At 36.9% G+C, this 15,909-nt stretch overlaps 1 protein-coding gene across 1 annotated transcript in view; it reads right to left on the bottom strand.

Moving 5' to 3' along the window:
* KCNH7 (potassium voltage-gated channel subfamily H member 7) overlaps positions 1 to 15,909 on the bottom strand; it is a 206,677-nt gene that overhangs the window by 54,990 nt on the left and 135,778 nt on the right. Inside the window, exons 4-6 of the mRNA XM_062498275.1 lie at positions 14,630 to 15,054; positions 10,697 to 10,717; positions 6,818 to 7,032 (exon numbers count right to left, since the gene is read on the bottom strand). Of these exons, the coding sequence (XP_062354259.1) occupies positions 6,818 to 7,032; positions 10,697 to 10,717; positions 14,630 to 15,054 (661 nt within the window). The remainder of the gene's footprint in view (positions 1 to 6,817; positions 7,033 to 10,696; positions 10,718 to 14,629; positions 15,055 to 15,909) is intronic.

The raw sequence follows: 15,909 nt of genomic DNA, 5'->3' as shown, positions 1-15,909 counted from the left end.
CTCAGAATCCAGACCATTTGAGGGTAAGGGCACTTAGAGAGGGAGGGAGTCCTGAGTCTGAGTCCGTGGTGCCCAGGGTTATTTTTGTGTCTTTTTTAGCAGATGGTCATTTATGTAAGATGAGTAACAGTCAAGTTAGTCTGGCACTGCAACCCAGGACTGCCTCTTTCTAAGAGGTTGTCCTGAACATTAGCTACACCAGCGGTGTTCTTGAAAAATAGAAGCATTTATGACCCATGAGATCCACAGCCTCATGCCCTCTTCCCTTCCTCTTTCCCCAAGTCAGCTGCTATTGCTGTCTGCCTCTAGGAAAATATACACTTATGCTCTCCTAAAGATAGAAACTGTCCTGAGTTAGCATGGTAACCACCGTGATAACCATGCACCCTGATCTAACTTTGCAGTTGTGCTGTTTTTACATAGGAGGTTGGGTTAGATGGCCTCTAGAGGTCTCCTCCACACTAGATTTTTGTACCGTTCTAAGGTTACACGAAAGAGGGACTGTGACTTCTTTCATAGGTGTTTTAAGGCAACTCTAACTGCATATGTTAAAATTATTATTCCAGACTGTGCATGACAAATGCACCAGGGGATTCTCACAGCTCTTTGGATCTTAGTGGGGCTTGACTTACAGTTCATGGTGAGACTGTTATGATGGGTGTCAAAACTGTTGGTTTCAGCAGAGTAACCTACCAAGTTTAGAAACTTCCAAGGTCAATCCCCCATGAAGTGGGAGTTTGGGTGTTTATAGCTCTAGGCCAGAGAAATGAGGTTTGCCTAAATGCTGCCAGCACCTTGGTTTGCTTGCTTTGTAGGGTATTAGTTTATACACCCAACCCCTTATTACAGAACAAATTACAGTGCAGTCTGGAAGTCTATTTTCTCCCATTTCTTATCATCAGAAGAGGAATGTTGCTTTGGCAAATGATCTAATATTAACAAAGGTCATATGCTTAATTCCATGTTAGCATCAAGGCAGTAAAAACAAAGAGATCACACAAAACATTGATTACTCAAAACTGTAATTCATGGAAGATAGTGGATACTTTTCCCCAACTCAGCAAAATTGGGTAATCCCCTTTTTAGAAGAGAAGATCTTGGGGGAAGGACATGGACTAATTAAGGATGCATCCAGGTTACATGCTGCAAAGCAGCTGGGCTTTCCGACTGCTCCATTTCTACCATATGTTGTGAAATCTTCTCAAAACACTGCAGCAGCTCAGATGCCTGAACCTATTCAGCTGTCACAAAAAGAGGCTGTACTGTAAGGAAGGAATATTTTATCTTTCACAATTGTTGTGAATCTTGTTTTTATTACTTAGTGCAACAGCAAATAATTATTATGAAAATACTATGTTTTCTTCTGTAACTAATCAAAAGAGTGGGCTTTATTTTCTGTCTCCACACATGCAGAATACCTATTTGCTTTGGTACAAAATATACTACTTCCCAGCTATGGTGACACCTTGGCAAAGGTTTAAATGGCCACACTGGGACTGAAGTATTTTTGCTAGTTTGCACCATGGTTTTTTTTGCTTTTCTTTGTTTACAGAATGTGACACACCTCCTAAATTACAATGAAATTACACACAGTTTTAGTACTTCTAGAATTATATTTATAGTAATTACAAAGCCTAATTATGTAATTTCAATAAAAGATGAAATGTTATTGCATGAGGGTGCTAAGTATTATTGTAAAGAAAGGGAATGATGCCTGTATAAACTGTGTCGATTCACAGATAACAGGAAAAAGAAGATTCTCACTTCAGAGTAAATTTAAACTTTCCATACATTAACTAGGAAATGTTTGCCCTGCTTACCCCTTAATTTCATTATTACATATATATCTTGCTGTATAATTGGAAGGCATCAAAATTGTTTCCCCTTTATTCAGAATTTTCTGCGTTATGCAGAATGTAAATTAACAGCCTCGAAATGTTGTGTGTATGTGAGTTATTGCAGGATGTAAACAGCACAGTGTGTCAGCTGAATCAAACTGCTGAAAACATATAGATCAATAATTTGGTTTATTTTTAGGTCTTATATTGCCCCTCTCTGTCCTAGATGCTGGTAGTCTTCTTTTAGGCTGAAAATCTGAAGGTCAGTTTGAAGTCATGATCATATAATAGTTCTTTTTATATCAACAGCTTTATTGGCCTTGGAAGGATATTGTTACTTATTTCTTAATCTTTTGGAACTAAATAGAGTCCGGCCAAATAAATAGAGTCCGATTACAAAAACATGCTGTGAAACTACAAGGTCTATCACTTCATACATGGTGTTCCTCCCCCCCCGACCTTCATTGGCAGCTCTATTTTCAGAAGATTTGTGGGTGTTCAGCATGTCTGCAAATCAGATCACAATATTCTGTGTAGCCTGTCAAGGTATATATTTATCATTTCATCAGTCATATGATCAGTTTGGGTATATATATATGTTTCCTAGAAGTGGGTGGATAATGAAACTGTTTTGAAAACTATTATTACAAGAAGTTAAAATATTACAGAATTTTGCCTTCCTGTAAGTCATTTATTGAGACAAATCATAAACAAAAGATACATATTGGGACTTTCAACCTCATTCTGTATTCTGTCAGACTGATGAATTACAAGGAGATAAATGATCTCTGAATACTAGTGATCAAAAGAAACAAAACAGTTTTTCTTTTACAACACAATAAAGAGACCAGTAATTTACACTTTTATTAAGTGGGACGGTTATTTGTTAACAGTATTAAGTTATGGGAATTCAGGAATTCTCTCTTTTCTTTAAAAATAGAGCACAGATACTGACTATTCTAGTCTTCATGAGTCTGTTTACAATAGAGTTCACAACTTTGCAGCTTTACATCAGTGGGAACCGGATATCTAAGAAGCTTTACAGTAAATCAATATTTAAACAAAAGATAAAAATCAGTTCCTGTTGTGTCTTTGCACATTGCAATTTTAAGGCCAGAAGTCGCCTTTATGAATTCATAAAAATGTTAAGGGACAGATGTCAGACTTTTGCCCTACTGCTTTCTTTAATAAAAGTCTGCTTTTGTCCCTCTAGGAAGACTTGTCTCTTTATAACCATCAGTGTCAGGACCACAACTGAACCTGTCAGTACAAAAGAATGCAGAAATTGCACTGTCCTCCTGAACAGACTGCAAATAAAAAGTAAGTTGAGATTCTTCTAGAAGAGAGTGACATTAACACCTCTGGAAATTATAATAAAAAACATTTAAAAAAACAATTTTTTCTAAAGTAGAATGGAGATGTAAATTTAATTTAGCCACAAATATCTGCTCTAGAATATAACAATGCCAGTTTATCAATCAAGGCTATCTGGTAGCTACACCTGGACTAATTCTCTGAGTAAAAGTCAATGTTATGCAGAAACAAATGTACAGAAGATGTTTTGCTTCTTGGCATTATACAAGGAGTAATCACATCAGTGAAGCTCCAAGTGAAAATCCAGGCAAAGCAGTCAGGGAATCTACTTACTCAGGACCATCACATACACAGCACTTCACCAAAAGCTATAGCTTAAGGCAATTCTCATCTCTACATAATGTCCTGAACCCCTCTGTTAAGCAGAAAAACAGTATTGGAAGGTTTCTTGCAGTAGAATTTATAACATAGATTTTTCTCCCAAAGTATAAACCACTGTCCAACAGCATCTCCTCTTCTAAAATGATTTTGCCAACTTTATTCTAGTTTCTATTTCTAATTTATTCCACTAAAATCTTTCTACTAAAATATCTTACTCCTGTTTAAATATTTTCTCAAGGTGCATCACTTTCTCTAAACACACTGGCCAATGACTTTTTCTTCCTGTCCCCTCTGAAGGGCACTACATGCCATCCTTTTTTCACTCTCTTCAAGAGCACAATTAGATCTCCAGCTTATGGATATTAAAGAAGTTATACAGCTGTTGTCTTTGGAAAGAACTTGTTGCATCCTGTGATGCTGATACTTGATTTGATATTACTGATACATGAGAGAGAATCCAGGCTGCATGATCCAACAGGGAAGCTCACTGATATTTTTGTGTGGTGCATACCAGAATCCACTTATCTATAATTTGAGTTGTACAATTCCACAGTTGTGGAATTGTCAGATTATAGCAGCAGGATCAAATTTCTCAGCAAACTGAGGGAAGGGAGAAAGATAGAAAATAAGGACTACAAAGGGAGAGATGGATGGATGGATGGATGGATGGATGGATGGATGGATGGATGGATGGATGTTTGAATGGTACAGTATGTTTGGCTATATGATGGGTGTATGTTTGAATGGCTGAGAGAAGCCCTTCATGCCATCAAGTCCTGCAATCCCAGAAAATACAGCATGTTATGTATCCCTTCACTACATTTCTCAGGCTCTTTCTAGCAACACTTAGAATTCCTGCCCTAACTTTTTATTAGAAGACTGTTTCAGAATGTCACGACTCTGACTGAGGGTGACCTTTAAACTTACCATGGCTGTTTTATATTCATTTGCTCTTTTACTGATATTGCCCCATAGATAAAATAGGTCATATTGCCCTCTGTGTATTTTTGATGCAGTTTGACAGATTTCTTTATCAGACATGGTGCCAGCATGAGTATATTTGCACTTCCTCATCTAACATTTCCACCATATTCTACTCTCAACACTGTACTCAAATCTTCCAAGCCCACTTTTGCACTGTTCTGCAGATAGATACATAATGGATCTATGGCCCTAGGAAAAGATTTACGAAGAAATGCATAGTCAGACACGAAACAGAAGCTTCAAAGAGCTGACTCACAAAATATATTGAAATCACTGGGAATAGAAACATAAACAGGGCTAAAACTAGCCCCTTTAATCTTCTAAAGGCCTATTTCTATTCTAATTCATGAAACTAGTTAACTAGATCCTTGACCATTGCAATACTATAGACCTACATTTATTTATACCTCCTGGGAGTTTCTATCTGCACCTAATTCTAGCATTTAGGATGCAGCAGCAGCTAAAAGCATTGATAAGTGAATGCAATAACAGAAAAAGCAGCTGCTGCAGGGAACTATTTCCAATTATAATGAATGATATGGCATCAAAGTTTGCTATGCAAATTGTGCTCTGCACAGTGGTTGAGATTGTTCTAGAAAAGGACATAAACCAATGTCAAATTAAATTGGAAGCCTTTTATGAAGGGTAAAGTTTTTATAGAGCATTTCAAATTTAATTTTGAATTTAGTAGGTATCAATTTTCATGGAAAGATTAACTGATCCATGTAATTTCCATTGGACTTTTCATAAAATCTAAATTATTTGGAGAATAAACATAGATTTAAGAAAAAATTTTACCCACCCCTCCTCACCCAACAGGATCACTAGTACATAGTAACTCAGCACTCTGGCACTAATTAGCCAGTCGGAATGTAAAAAAAAACAAAAACAAAGGAAAAAAAAAGGCCCCCAAAAACCTACCTTGCCTCATGCTTATATAACTCTTAAAAATTAGTCTTTTTTTATGTAACTTGACTTTTTTCCATATTATCTATGAAAAGATTTCTATCTATAACTACTATGAATAATTTAAAGCCTATCAAAATGGATCCAGAAGAGATTATGTCTTTCAAAACTGACCACAGAAGAAAGGACAATGGTTGCAGATTCAAGCTAGCTATTAAAGACAAAATATATGAAAGATAAAAATCCAATTACTTTTTAGGCACTAACTGATCTCAAAATAGAAATGATAGAACTTTTATCTATTTCTCTAGGAGGATGTACAATACATTCCTTCTTATATCTGTCAAAGGGAGTAAGAGCATGGACACTGTTTGGCAGAGCAGCAGTGTAGAGAAGTTGCAGCCTGGTCAGCACTTGGGGACATGATTTAGTCATGGACTTGTCAGTGCTGGGTTAATAGCTGGACTTGATGGTCATCAATTCTGCCATTCTATGATTCTAAGCCAAAAGCTACTCTTGACAAGATTTTCCTCATGGAATATCTATCTGCATTCTACCACAAAGCACTTCTTACCTCTTTCAGTCTGTCTGGGTATTTAAGGGCCAACCCTCTGCTTAGTAACCCTATAAAAGTTATTGAGGATACTGTCATCTTGGTATATTTTTTCAGTATGTTCCACAATGCTAGCCTGTCCTAGTTACTCCCATATAAGACTGTAACACAAATGTAATAATATTGAAATTAGCTGAAAAGTTCTGTTGACTTCACAGGGCACTGCATCTGTCTTAGAATGAAGAAATTTTAAATTAAATTTACCTTAAATTATTTTCAGATTTGTTTCAATTACATGGCTTGTTCATAAGATATATCATACATCCAGTCCAAAGGTATCTGCTTTTCATTTTGACAGCCTTATGGATGCACAGATGTGGAAAAGATACCCACAAGAAAGAGCATTATGAAAAGCCAAAGAACTTGAACAGAAATTATGAGATGCAATTATGATACAGTGGCACAATCACCTACCATTTCTTATCATGTTGTGCCTTACACTAATCAGCAATTCATAATGCTAAGAAAAAAATAGGAAGAATGAAACTAAAATTTATGAAAGACAGGGATCACTGAAATTAATGGTCTTGTTTGAGACCCATGGTGCATGCTTCATTTCCTTTCCATTAAAAAAGAGAGAGCTGAAAAGTTTTGGCTTTAGCAGTATCGTCTAATGTTGGAGACTACCTCATCAGCAACTGAATTGAAGGTAAATTACATAATGATTTAATATCTTCACATTATCCTGGAGTTAGCCAAACCACTCATTAAAAGAGTAAGAATCTATTGAATACACTGAACAAAAATTTAAAATGAACTAAAATAATGTGTATTACCTTACCTGTGTAACCTTCTCTGTTACATTGTGCGTTCGGTCCTTCACCTTAGGTGCAATAATTGCTTTCTCTGAAGAAGGAGGAGATGAAGATTTTTTTTCACTTTTGATATCTGAAAAGTTCAGTGTGAGTTGAGGAATTTTGTTGATTGTACTGTATTTGTTGAGATTTGAATCAGATGTGGATCCCAACAGACTTGACTTGATATGATTAAAAGGCCCTGAAAAACAGGAATACACATTTAGTATCTGGGAAATGAAGAGAAATAAATCATCATTAATGTTTAGGTGGGATATGTTAAAAGGGTGATTAAAACCTATTTTTCTGTATACTTATTGATAATAAAAGCTATCTACACTTTAAAAATATCTCTATTGCTAATAAGATTCAAATCTAATAGTGGCTACAAATACGACTTTCCTTTACATATAACCCTCTATGTTTTTTATAAAGTAGATGGATTCCAAATTGCATAATGCATCTATCCTTAATTGTTATATACTTACTTATCTTTACATCTATCCTTACAGTCTCTTACTGGGAATGCTGGTGTGCTCTTATTATAGTTCTGGCTGAATATAAAGACTATATGCTCATTTGTTTATAAGAGTGGAAATAGGACACATGATTACATAAGAATGCCTGAAATTAGAAAAGGCTCTATTATCACATCCCTACCTTGCTCATGCTCACATGATAGTTCAAAGACACTGGAAAATTGAGCAGACTCTCAGAATATGTTTCTTCAATTGTCCTTGCTAACAAAGTTGGAAACTATAGGGATAGTCATAGGTAGAATATTAACAGAGTATATATAACCCTCTTATAGTATTTTAGTGAATCATGATAAAAGATGCAGAATTTGCATACTTCATGAGTTACATATAAGGATATAATTGTTCTTTTTATTATTAGACAGAGTTGTTTGAACAAGAAAGCAATATAAATGATCAGAATACTTGTTTTGCACTGTCATCATAAGGTTCATCTGAAAGTGAAAAGTACTCATTGCAAGGAAAAGATGCTTTTGAGAACAATACTGGAAAAACGAACTATAAAGATGTTTAGACAGTGACAGCTAAATCCACTTAGGGATTTAAGAAAAAAAACAGGTCTTGCAGTCAGTAACAGTGTACATAAAGTGTGGTATTGAAGGATATTTCTTAGATCCACATGAGAACCTTGTTTAAGATTGCCTTGACTCTATTAAGGGCAACAACGTGATGCTTTTCTCTTTTTCTTGTTTTTGGGGTTTTCTTTTGTCTTCCTGAGAGGAAAACAAGAATGTGTATGTTGATTCAGGAACAGCCAATGGGACAGTATTTGGCCTATGGGGTAAATTGTAAAGTCAACACTGGAACAGTTGATTTTATTTGCGATATGAGAATGAATGAAATTCAAAGCAACCAGCTGCCTGGGGATGGCTGTGGGGAAATGCTTTATGCTGTGCTGATTTTTTTTTTTTTGGCAAAATTCTTTCAATGGGGGCTGATTTTCCTACACACCTGGCTTCAAATGCTTGCTGAAGAAGCAGACATTTAATTTTATTGGAAGCCTATAAGGATTTATACATTTTCTCTCTCCTATATGTTTGTTTATGTTTTCTCTCTCCTAAACTCATGATAATTTTATGTTAATTTGGGCCAGAGATAGAAAATCTCTATTACTTCATTTCAAATTTTGCCAATGTGCAGAAAGGAATTTAAGATGAAAAGGGAGGACATGATTCTCTAGACTAAAAGTTTGGCTGCCTGAGTTCTCTAACCATTAAAATGCAGAACAGTCTTTTTTCTCCTAGTTGTTTTGTTTTTTTTTTTTTTTTTTTTTTTTTTTTTTTTTTTTTTTTTTTGTTTTTTTGTGGAATAGCTTCATTGCAAAAGGGAAGAAAGCACAACCTTTCACCTACAAGGAACAGTAATAAAGCCTGGTACTAGGGACACCACCAAGGGATTGCAATACTATACTTAAATGCCTTCTGGCCCAGGTGGGACTTGAATCTATCTTTCACATAATCTATATGAGTCTGCTAAAACTTAGTGTTCAGAATATATCAGGACTCACCACAGTCTCCTCACAAATCGATGAAGTGACTAATCTGGCTGGTGTGTGCTATTGTACATGTGGTCAGACTGCAGTTTTTCAGTCCTGCTTCCCTGCTAGTTTTAGCAATAGTTTCTGAGTATTGAATCACTTTAGATGTAAGCAGGTTATCAGGTGGAAATCATTTTTCAGATTAACACGATTCTAAATACCTTAGGAATTCAAAGGTAAGAGGAAACCTCAATAGCTTTGGCAAATCTCTGATTAGATAGTAGGCAATATTTTGTTTTATTAGTAACTTTATAGATGCTTGAATTGCATTGAACTTTTAATATCTGGGATTCACATATTTCATTGTTTTCATTCCAAGAGGGGATTACTCTCTCTTTTGCTACCAAATACATCTGCCCTAGAGCATGATATTAGGCTTAAGTTCATTGCACCTGAGAATAAAACCTTGTTTCTTTTTCCCCCACCTTCTTTTGCTTTAAAAAGTGGTGAAATTGTCAACGGTAATTGATTGGAAGACAGTGCTAGTTTAAGTTGGCTGACAGAAATTGAGCTGATACTTGACAGCTAGTGGACCATTGCTATACTGTCATATCAGGAAGCAGAAAAAGAGGGCCATAATAAATCACAATCACAATTGATACTAATTGACACCCTGATTGATAGTTTCAACAGAGAGGCAGAGAACAGAACAAGCAGGGAGAATGACTTGCTTCTGCCTAGCCTAAAAAGAAGAACCTTTCAGGTTAAGTTTAAGCTCCCCATTTTTATGGTAGGATTTCATTGTCCTTGCTTAGACAATGCATTGAGAAATGACTTCGCTCTCCTGAATTGCCAATTCATCATCTTTCACCAGCAGTAAATATATTTATGAAAGTTATTGCACAGAACAGAAACTGCATGTTTTTGCCCCAAGATTTTGCCAACATACACATGAAGCAAATGCAATGATTTTGTAGTCCACAAATTGTTTTACAGAATCTAGGTCATGCACTGCATGCAGTTTAGAGAGATTTTACCAGGTACACACACTTTTTGCATCATGCATGAAGTCACAAACCAGTTCTCCCACAGATACAAATATGGCAATTAAACTGAACACTTCAGTAAGTAATCTTCAGAAATGGAGGAACTAATTTATGCGTTATGTTCAAATTGCGTCTAAAACATGTAGCTCAATGCTGGTGAAAAGAAACAGTTTTGTAATTGCACTAAATATTATTAAAGCATGAAATTGTCAATGAAGTTCATGCATGTACATTTTGATGCTACAGGAAGCTTGAAACCATACCCCCTGCCATCCAGGAGCGTGAAACTAGTTTCAAAGAGACAAAAGAGGAATAAGTGAAGATACTCGCACGAGGGTCCTGATTATCGCTTATTTAATTTTTGAGAGGGTTAACTGAAAGCTAAGCACCTTGTAATGATTGATCATTTTCTAATGCCCTCATACAATCACACATCCTTTTACAGGTAAAACTCCTGGCAGCTCCAACAGAAGTTTTGACTGCTCAAGGACAACATCACTGGATTAAATAACTATGATATGTTCTACCTCCCTCCCTTCCTTTTTTTAAAATTAACAGATAATTAAGTCAACAGGCTGTTTAACTATGCCTTCACTTTTTCCAGTGATTTGTGGTTAGTGCTTTGAGACAAGAGTTACATGAATAACTACATGTTTAACAAATATAATTTAGGTAATACACCTAGCCCTAGAGAGGTCAACATGAGAATATTGCATTTGAACATTTCATACAGCAGGCAAAGTAACATGCCAAAAAGTGTGGCTGATTGAAATACTGGAAGGTACAGTCTATAGATGTATACTTTACCTTTGACATTGCGACCATTGTCTGGTTTTCAGCATAATAAAAGTGAAGAAAAAGAGAAAAAAAGACAACTAAAATCTACATCAGAAAAAGCAGAAAATACGGCTTCAAAGTGTGTGTGGTTTGAATTGAAATATTGTTCCACCTCTTTGAGTGTATTATGAAGACTTTAAGTGAAGGTGAAGTCACTCTGACAACTGAGGTACTGTGTATAAGTGTTTGGGGTAGATCATCAGGCAGTAGGACTGGCTTTAGCTAACTTGCCTTAACAGAAACATGAAATTCTTTCTCCACAAGTCTGGCAGTGGGTTGGAGGACAAAAGTTCCAAGAAGTAATTAGTCCCCACATAATTAAGAGAAGCTGAGGCAGAAGTGCAAGGTGGCTGCATGGCGTGTGGAGCTTCACAGGACACCCAGCACAGACCCCCAGGGCCCCACGCCAGCCTGGACTCATGTGAGGAAATGTTTTTAACATGGCAGAAAACTAAGCAATGCCCTTCTGAGTGAGTGCTGGAGAAACATATACCTTAACTTTTCTTCAGCTCTTAGGTGCCTTTCCACGAGGAAACGGTGGCAACGCTTTCTGTCCTCACAGGCACACGTGGCCCTGAATCCTCTTGTAAGATTAAACCTTTTCAGGGAGAATGTTATTACTGCTGTTGTTATCACGATTTTAAAGAAGCCACACAGGTGTAGAGGTAGGGCCATGCTGGTTCATGTGATAATAACGTGATCCACGAGGCACCACTCGTGCCGTGCCGTGCCTGGCTGCGGCTCTGAGGGGTGCGAGGTGGGTCTGGCAGGGAACGGGGCCGTCCTCCCGAACACGTGCTGTGACCAGGGTACCAGCTCTCAAATGTGCTTTGGGCTCACACAGACATTCACCTTGTTTTGCTGGGCTGACCTGAGGCGTTTGTGGTCTATCCCACAGCAGCCCTGTGCCCGTGGCGAGCGGTCAGCCCTGCTCTGGACAGAGGCCGTGGCCTGCAGAGGGGCATGGCGGCGGGGCCGGGCCTTGCCTCTCCCGCTGCCTCGCTGGCTTCTCCTCGGCTTCCTGAGCACTGCGAGCACGGCACATCGAGCTGGGCTCTGGACCCAGCTCTGGGAGGGTGTTTAGCTCCTTCAGCCCAATGCCTTCCTGTGCCAGGCATCTGTAGCAGTACTGGAGATCAGGCTCAAAAGCCTGCTGCTGTTTCAGAAGGCTGCAGCCATCTTGCTGAGTCCACTTTTGGAAGACAATACAATTTCTGCAGAGCCCCTGTGAACTTGTACCGGCTTGCAAAATCTGGATTGCCGGTGTTTCAGATGAGGCTGGCTTGGCTGCATTTTGGGTGGTGAGTGTTCCTGCCCTGTTGCTTTCGATGTCATATAGACAAATTTAGAATGGATTTTGATCCACTACAATGGAATTTAGAATCCTAGGCTGTCGTTTTTACTGTAATATCTTTTGGCATATAATGGGCACAGCGACTATAATTTTAAAGTGTTAGGCAACAAGGCTGCATAAATTAATTTAACACATGAAGTAATTTCTATTCTCAATTGCATTATATTAAAATTTGACTGCAGGTAAATTACTGTAGTTAATATTAAGCTAAGTAATGTTATTTTCTTCTTTCAGAATTCTGCCTTACTGATTCAATTAATATTATTTGAACTGGCAAGGGTAGGAAAAAATTGAATCCTGACTTGCATTTTCAGATAGAATATTAGTTTTTGAATGATTTGGGATAAATCAAAATAAAAATGGGATGGGAAAATATATTAACCCTATGTTTCCTTTGGTAAGAGTTTAGCTCTTTGGCACTGTAGTTTACTTTTACTTGTTGTGCTTAGTGCTTTGCATTCTCCCTGTTCAGCATCTGCAAGCCCAGAGAACACGATTTAAGCTGAAATCTGGGTTGCCTAACTTGCATGGATAATTTTATAGAAATAATAGGGTCTTATGGCTCACTGATGAATTAGGCAATTTGGACTTGCTGGATAAATTTAAACATCTTTTCAGCATAAGGAGCCCAATTCTAAGATGATTGTAAGCAGATGGCATCAAGGATGGTTACTAATTCTAGTGCCTTTCTGAGAGCCATCCTCTGTTCCGCTGAGTTTTTCTAGAATGACTATATATGACATAAACTTAGGGCCTGGCTCTCTACTACTCTGTAGTTTATGCTGAGTGAAAACAGAGTGAGAGTGTTTTGTCTGCTTACATTGTAAAGGATCATATCCTGTGAGAGGCCTTAGGAATTCAATTGGAGTATTGATTTCTCATAGCAAAATTTATTTTACTTAGGACTTAACATTTGAAAAAAGTTTCTCCGTAAAATCGAGATAGAAATTTTTGCTCCTCCATTCAGCAAGTATTAAATTATATGGGGATTTATGCATCAGCTTTCTACCACTGTAATCAAAGACACTTAGTATCCAAACTAATTTTTACTCATTTTCATAGATATATAACTGGGTGAAGAATAACCATTTAGGAAGTACTATAATGAAAAATTTTCTGAAAATAGCAATTGCAAACCGGATATTTTTAAATATGTTTTGTTTGGAAGATGAGTTTAAATGCACAGGGAAGTTTAAACCAAGATAAAACTTATTCAATAGGTCCAAAGGACATACCAAAGTTCAGCCTTGGAGATTTCTGCATCTTGATTTTGAAATCCTGGCCTAATGTGACCATGAACTATACAAAATGGTACGGTTTAGGATGGATTTAATTGAATTTTCAGGTTCATTGGAACTGAAAAAAAAACCCCATGGTACAAAAGAAACAGAAATGAAAATAAAAGAACTTAGGTATTATATTTATTACAGAAAGAATGAATGGAAGGAATGATTAGTTTTGCTATTGTGCAAGTTAAACTGGGTGTCAGAGGAACGTTCAGACTTTGTAGTTTAGTAAATGTGTAGAAGCAAAGGGTTCTTGAGGTGAACTTTCCAAAAAGTGGAAGAACTCGATGGGATTTTACACTTGTGGTCAGCAAATAAGAGATAAACAAGCCATCATTGAAAATGAAAATTATTTTTCTTCCTAATTTTAGAAACTATACACATTATTCCATGGCTTTTTTTTAATCTTTAAATATTACCATACTTTCCTTGTCATCTGTAGCTGTGAAAACATTGTATTGTGGCACTTTTCTTTGAAAGCCACTTTCAAAGGGACTTCTCAATTCACAGGGCTTTCAAACCTCTGTTTGCTACGCTCTTTCCCAAGTTTCCTAAAATCCCTGTCCTCAAGAAGAAATCATGGACTATTCTCCATGGATTTAGGAGAGACTATGAAAATGAAGAGAGAGGAAAAGACTTTGTAACTTTTGCTGGTTGCATGAATATACTAGCACAAGGACAAAAAAATCACACTGAAACGAAGTTTACCCTAAGCATTTCACCATTTCACTATGTATTTCACTATTCATCTACAGAGCATGCCAATGGAATTGCTGAAGGTATTTTTTTGACCATGAGAGAAAAGCATGTCTCAGTGTTGGATCAGTGAATGTACAATCTGCACATTGCAAATTTAAGAGAAATAAACTTATCAGTCTCTGAAGTAGGATTTTCTACAGTCAAAGACAATCTATGTAAGTATAGGAGAATATGGTACATGCAATTATAATTTGATCACCTGATCCTCTCCCCACTTCCAGACATCAATATTAGCTTAAGGAATGTTGTCTCCAATATTTGCTATAACCCTATAGAGAAGGTCAATACCATTATTCCATTAGTCTACTTGGAAATGAAAAACAACATTTAGTGCACATAAGCCTGGCATATTTTGGTCCTTAATATTTTCCATGCATCTTTGAGTCATTATATTTAATTGACTATATTTAGATTTATTTACAAAATGATGATTATCACTATGCAATATTGAAAAAAATATTTTTCTTAGTACATCAAAGAATAGTGATTGACTTTCTACCATACCTTCACTTGCATGACGGTCCCTAAAAATGTTCTTGGGATGGACATTAAAGCCTTCTATGTCATGTACTGAAGAGGCTCTCCGTATACTACAAATACTTTCCTTTGATCTGGAATGGGTTAGTGGATTGCTTGTCTGTATCATGTCAGGGTAAAGTCTGTCCCACTGCTGCTTAGGCGATGAGTGGTCAAGAGGTCCAGATATATTAACCAAAGGTGAACATCTACTGTGTTGAATCAGTGCTTTTGTATCATCCACTTCTGAAGGACTACAGCTTTCTTTTGTAGGTGATTTAAAGTGCTTCATTGCCACTGAGTCATCGCTGTGCTTAGATGAATCGATTATGACTGCATCGGGGTCTTCCTGGGGTAAGGACTGCTTCCTGTATGTTAGAAGTCTCAATCCAGGTAGCCGGAAGCCAAAAAGTCTGCCTACATGTAAATGCACAGAAACAGAAGGAAATAATACACATTAGTGTCTGGTCGTTAAAATCAGCTTTTTCCCCCCCACTTACAATTTATTTATTCCTAATAAATTAAAATGTTTGGTAATGGAATGTGTAAATATCCAGATATAATCGAGTCCAAGTTTGTTGTAGCTGAGGTGTTAAAATATTTCATTATTCAGCCAGGCCTAAGTTTTTGAGCTTAGAATGGGAATAGTAGAGTTAATTCTACATCCTATTTTAAAAGCTATGAGGTTCAGATGGTCCTTTCTAAATTAAAAATCTGTGTTACCTATAAAAGACCTCCAGAGCATGTCTAACTACTTTGCTTGGTAGTTGTTAGTCTGAAATAGATATTTGTGGATGCTATTATTAGTGGAACTCCATGTGGTTATAAATGTACTGCTGATATATGCATTTATTGGCTACAGATTGAACAGGAAGATACCAGTGCTAATTTCTTGGGATAGAGGAATAAGCTGTATATAAGTTTTGCTGCAATCCTCTCCAATCTTACCTCTAATGATTAGATGAAAAAACTTTAATGAGCTTAAAATGAGAAGTAAAGAAGCAAAGCAAAGAAAAAAGAGCAACACAGCTCTCAAGCCTCAGTTGAACCTCAGCACAATGCAATTATTGTTTATATTTGCATGAGATGGACAGAGTTGGGCTTGGTCTGTTGAAAGGCAGGGAAGACTATCCTGAGTGTGTGGAAAACTAACACCTTGTGGTAACCTTGTGGTAAGAAATATCAGTAGCTGAGAGGAAGAGTATAATATGGTGCATGGAAAGAAACTATAGAGGAAGAATTGCAAAATTTACAGAATACCCTTCTAA

This window comes from Cinclus cinclus, chromosome 9, assembly GCF_963662255.1.
Source record: "Cinclus cinclus chromosome 9, bCinCin1.1, whole genome shotgun sequence".
NCBI lineage: Eukaryota > Metazoa > Chordata > Aves > Passeriformes > Cinclidae > Cinclus > Cinclus cinclus.
The sequence above is the reverse complement of the archived record's forward strand: the minus strand, read 5'-3'. Positions and strand labels throughout refer to the sequence as shown.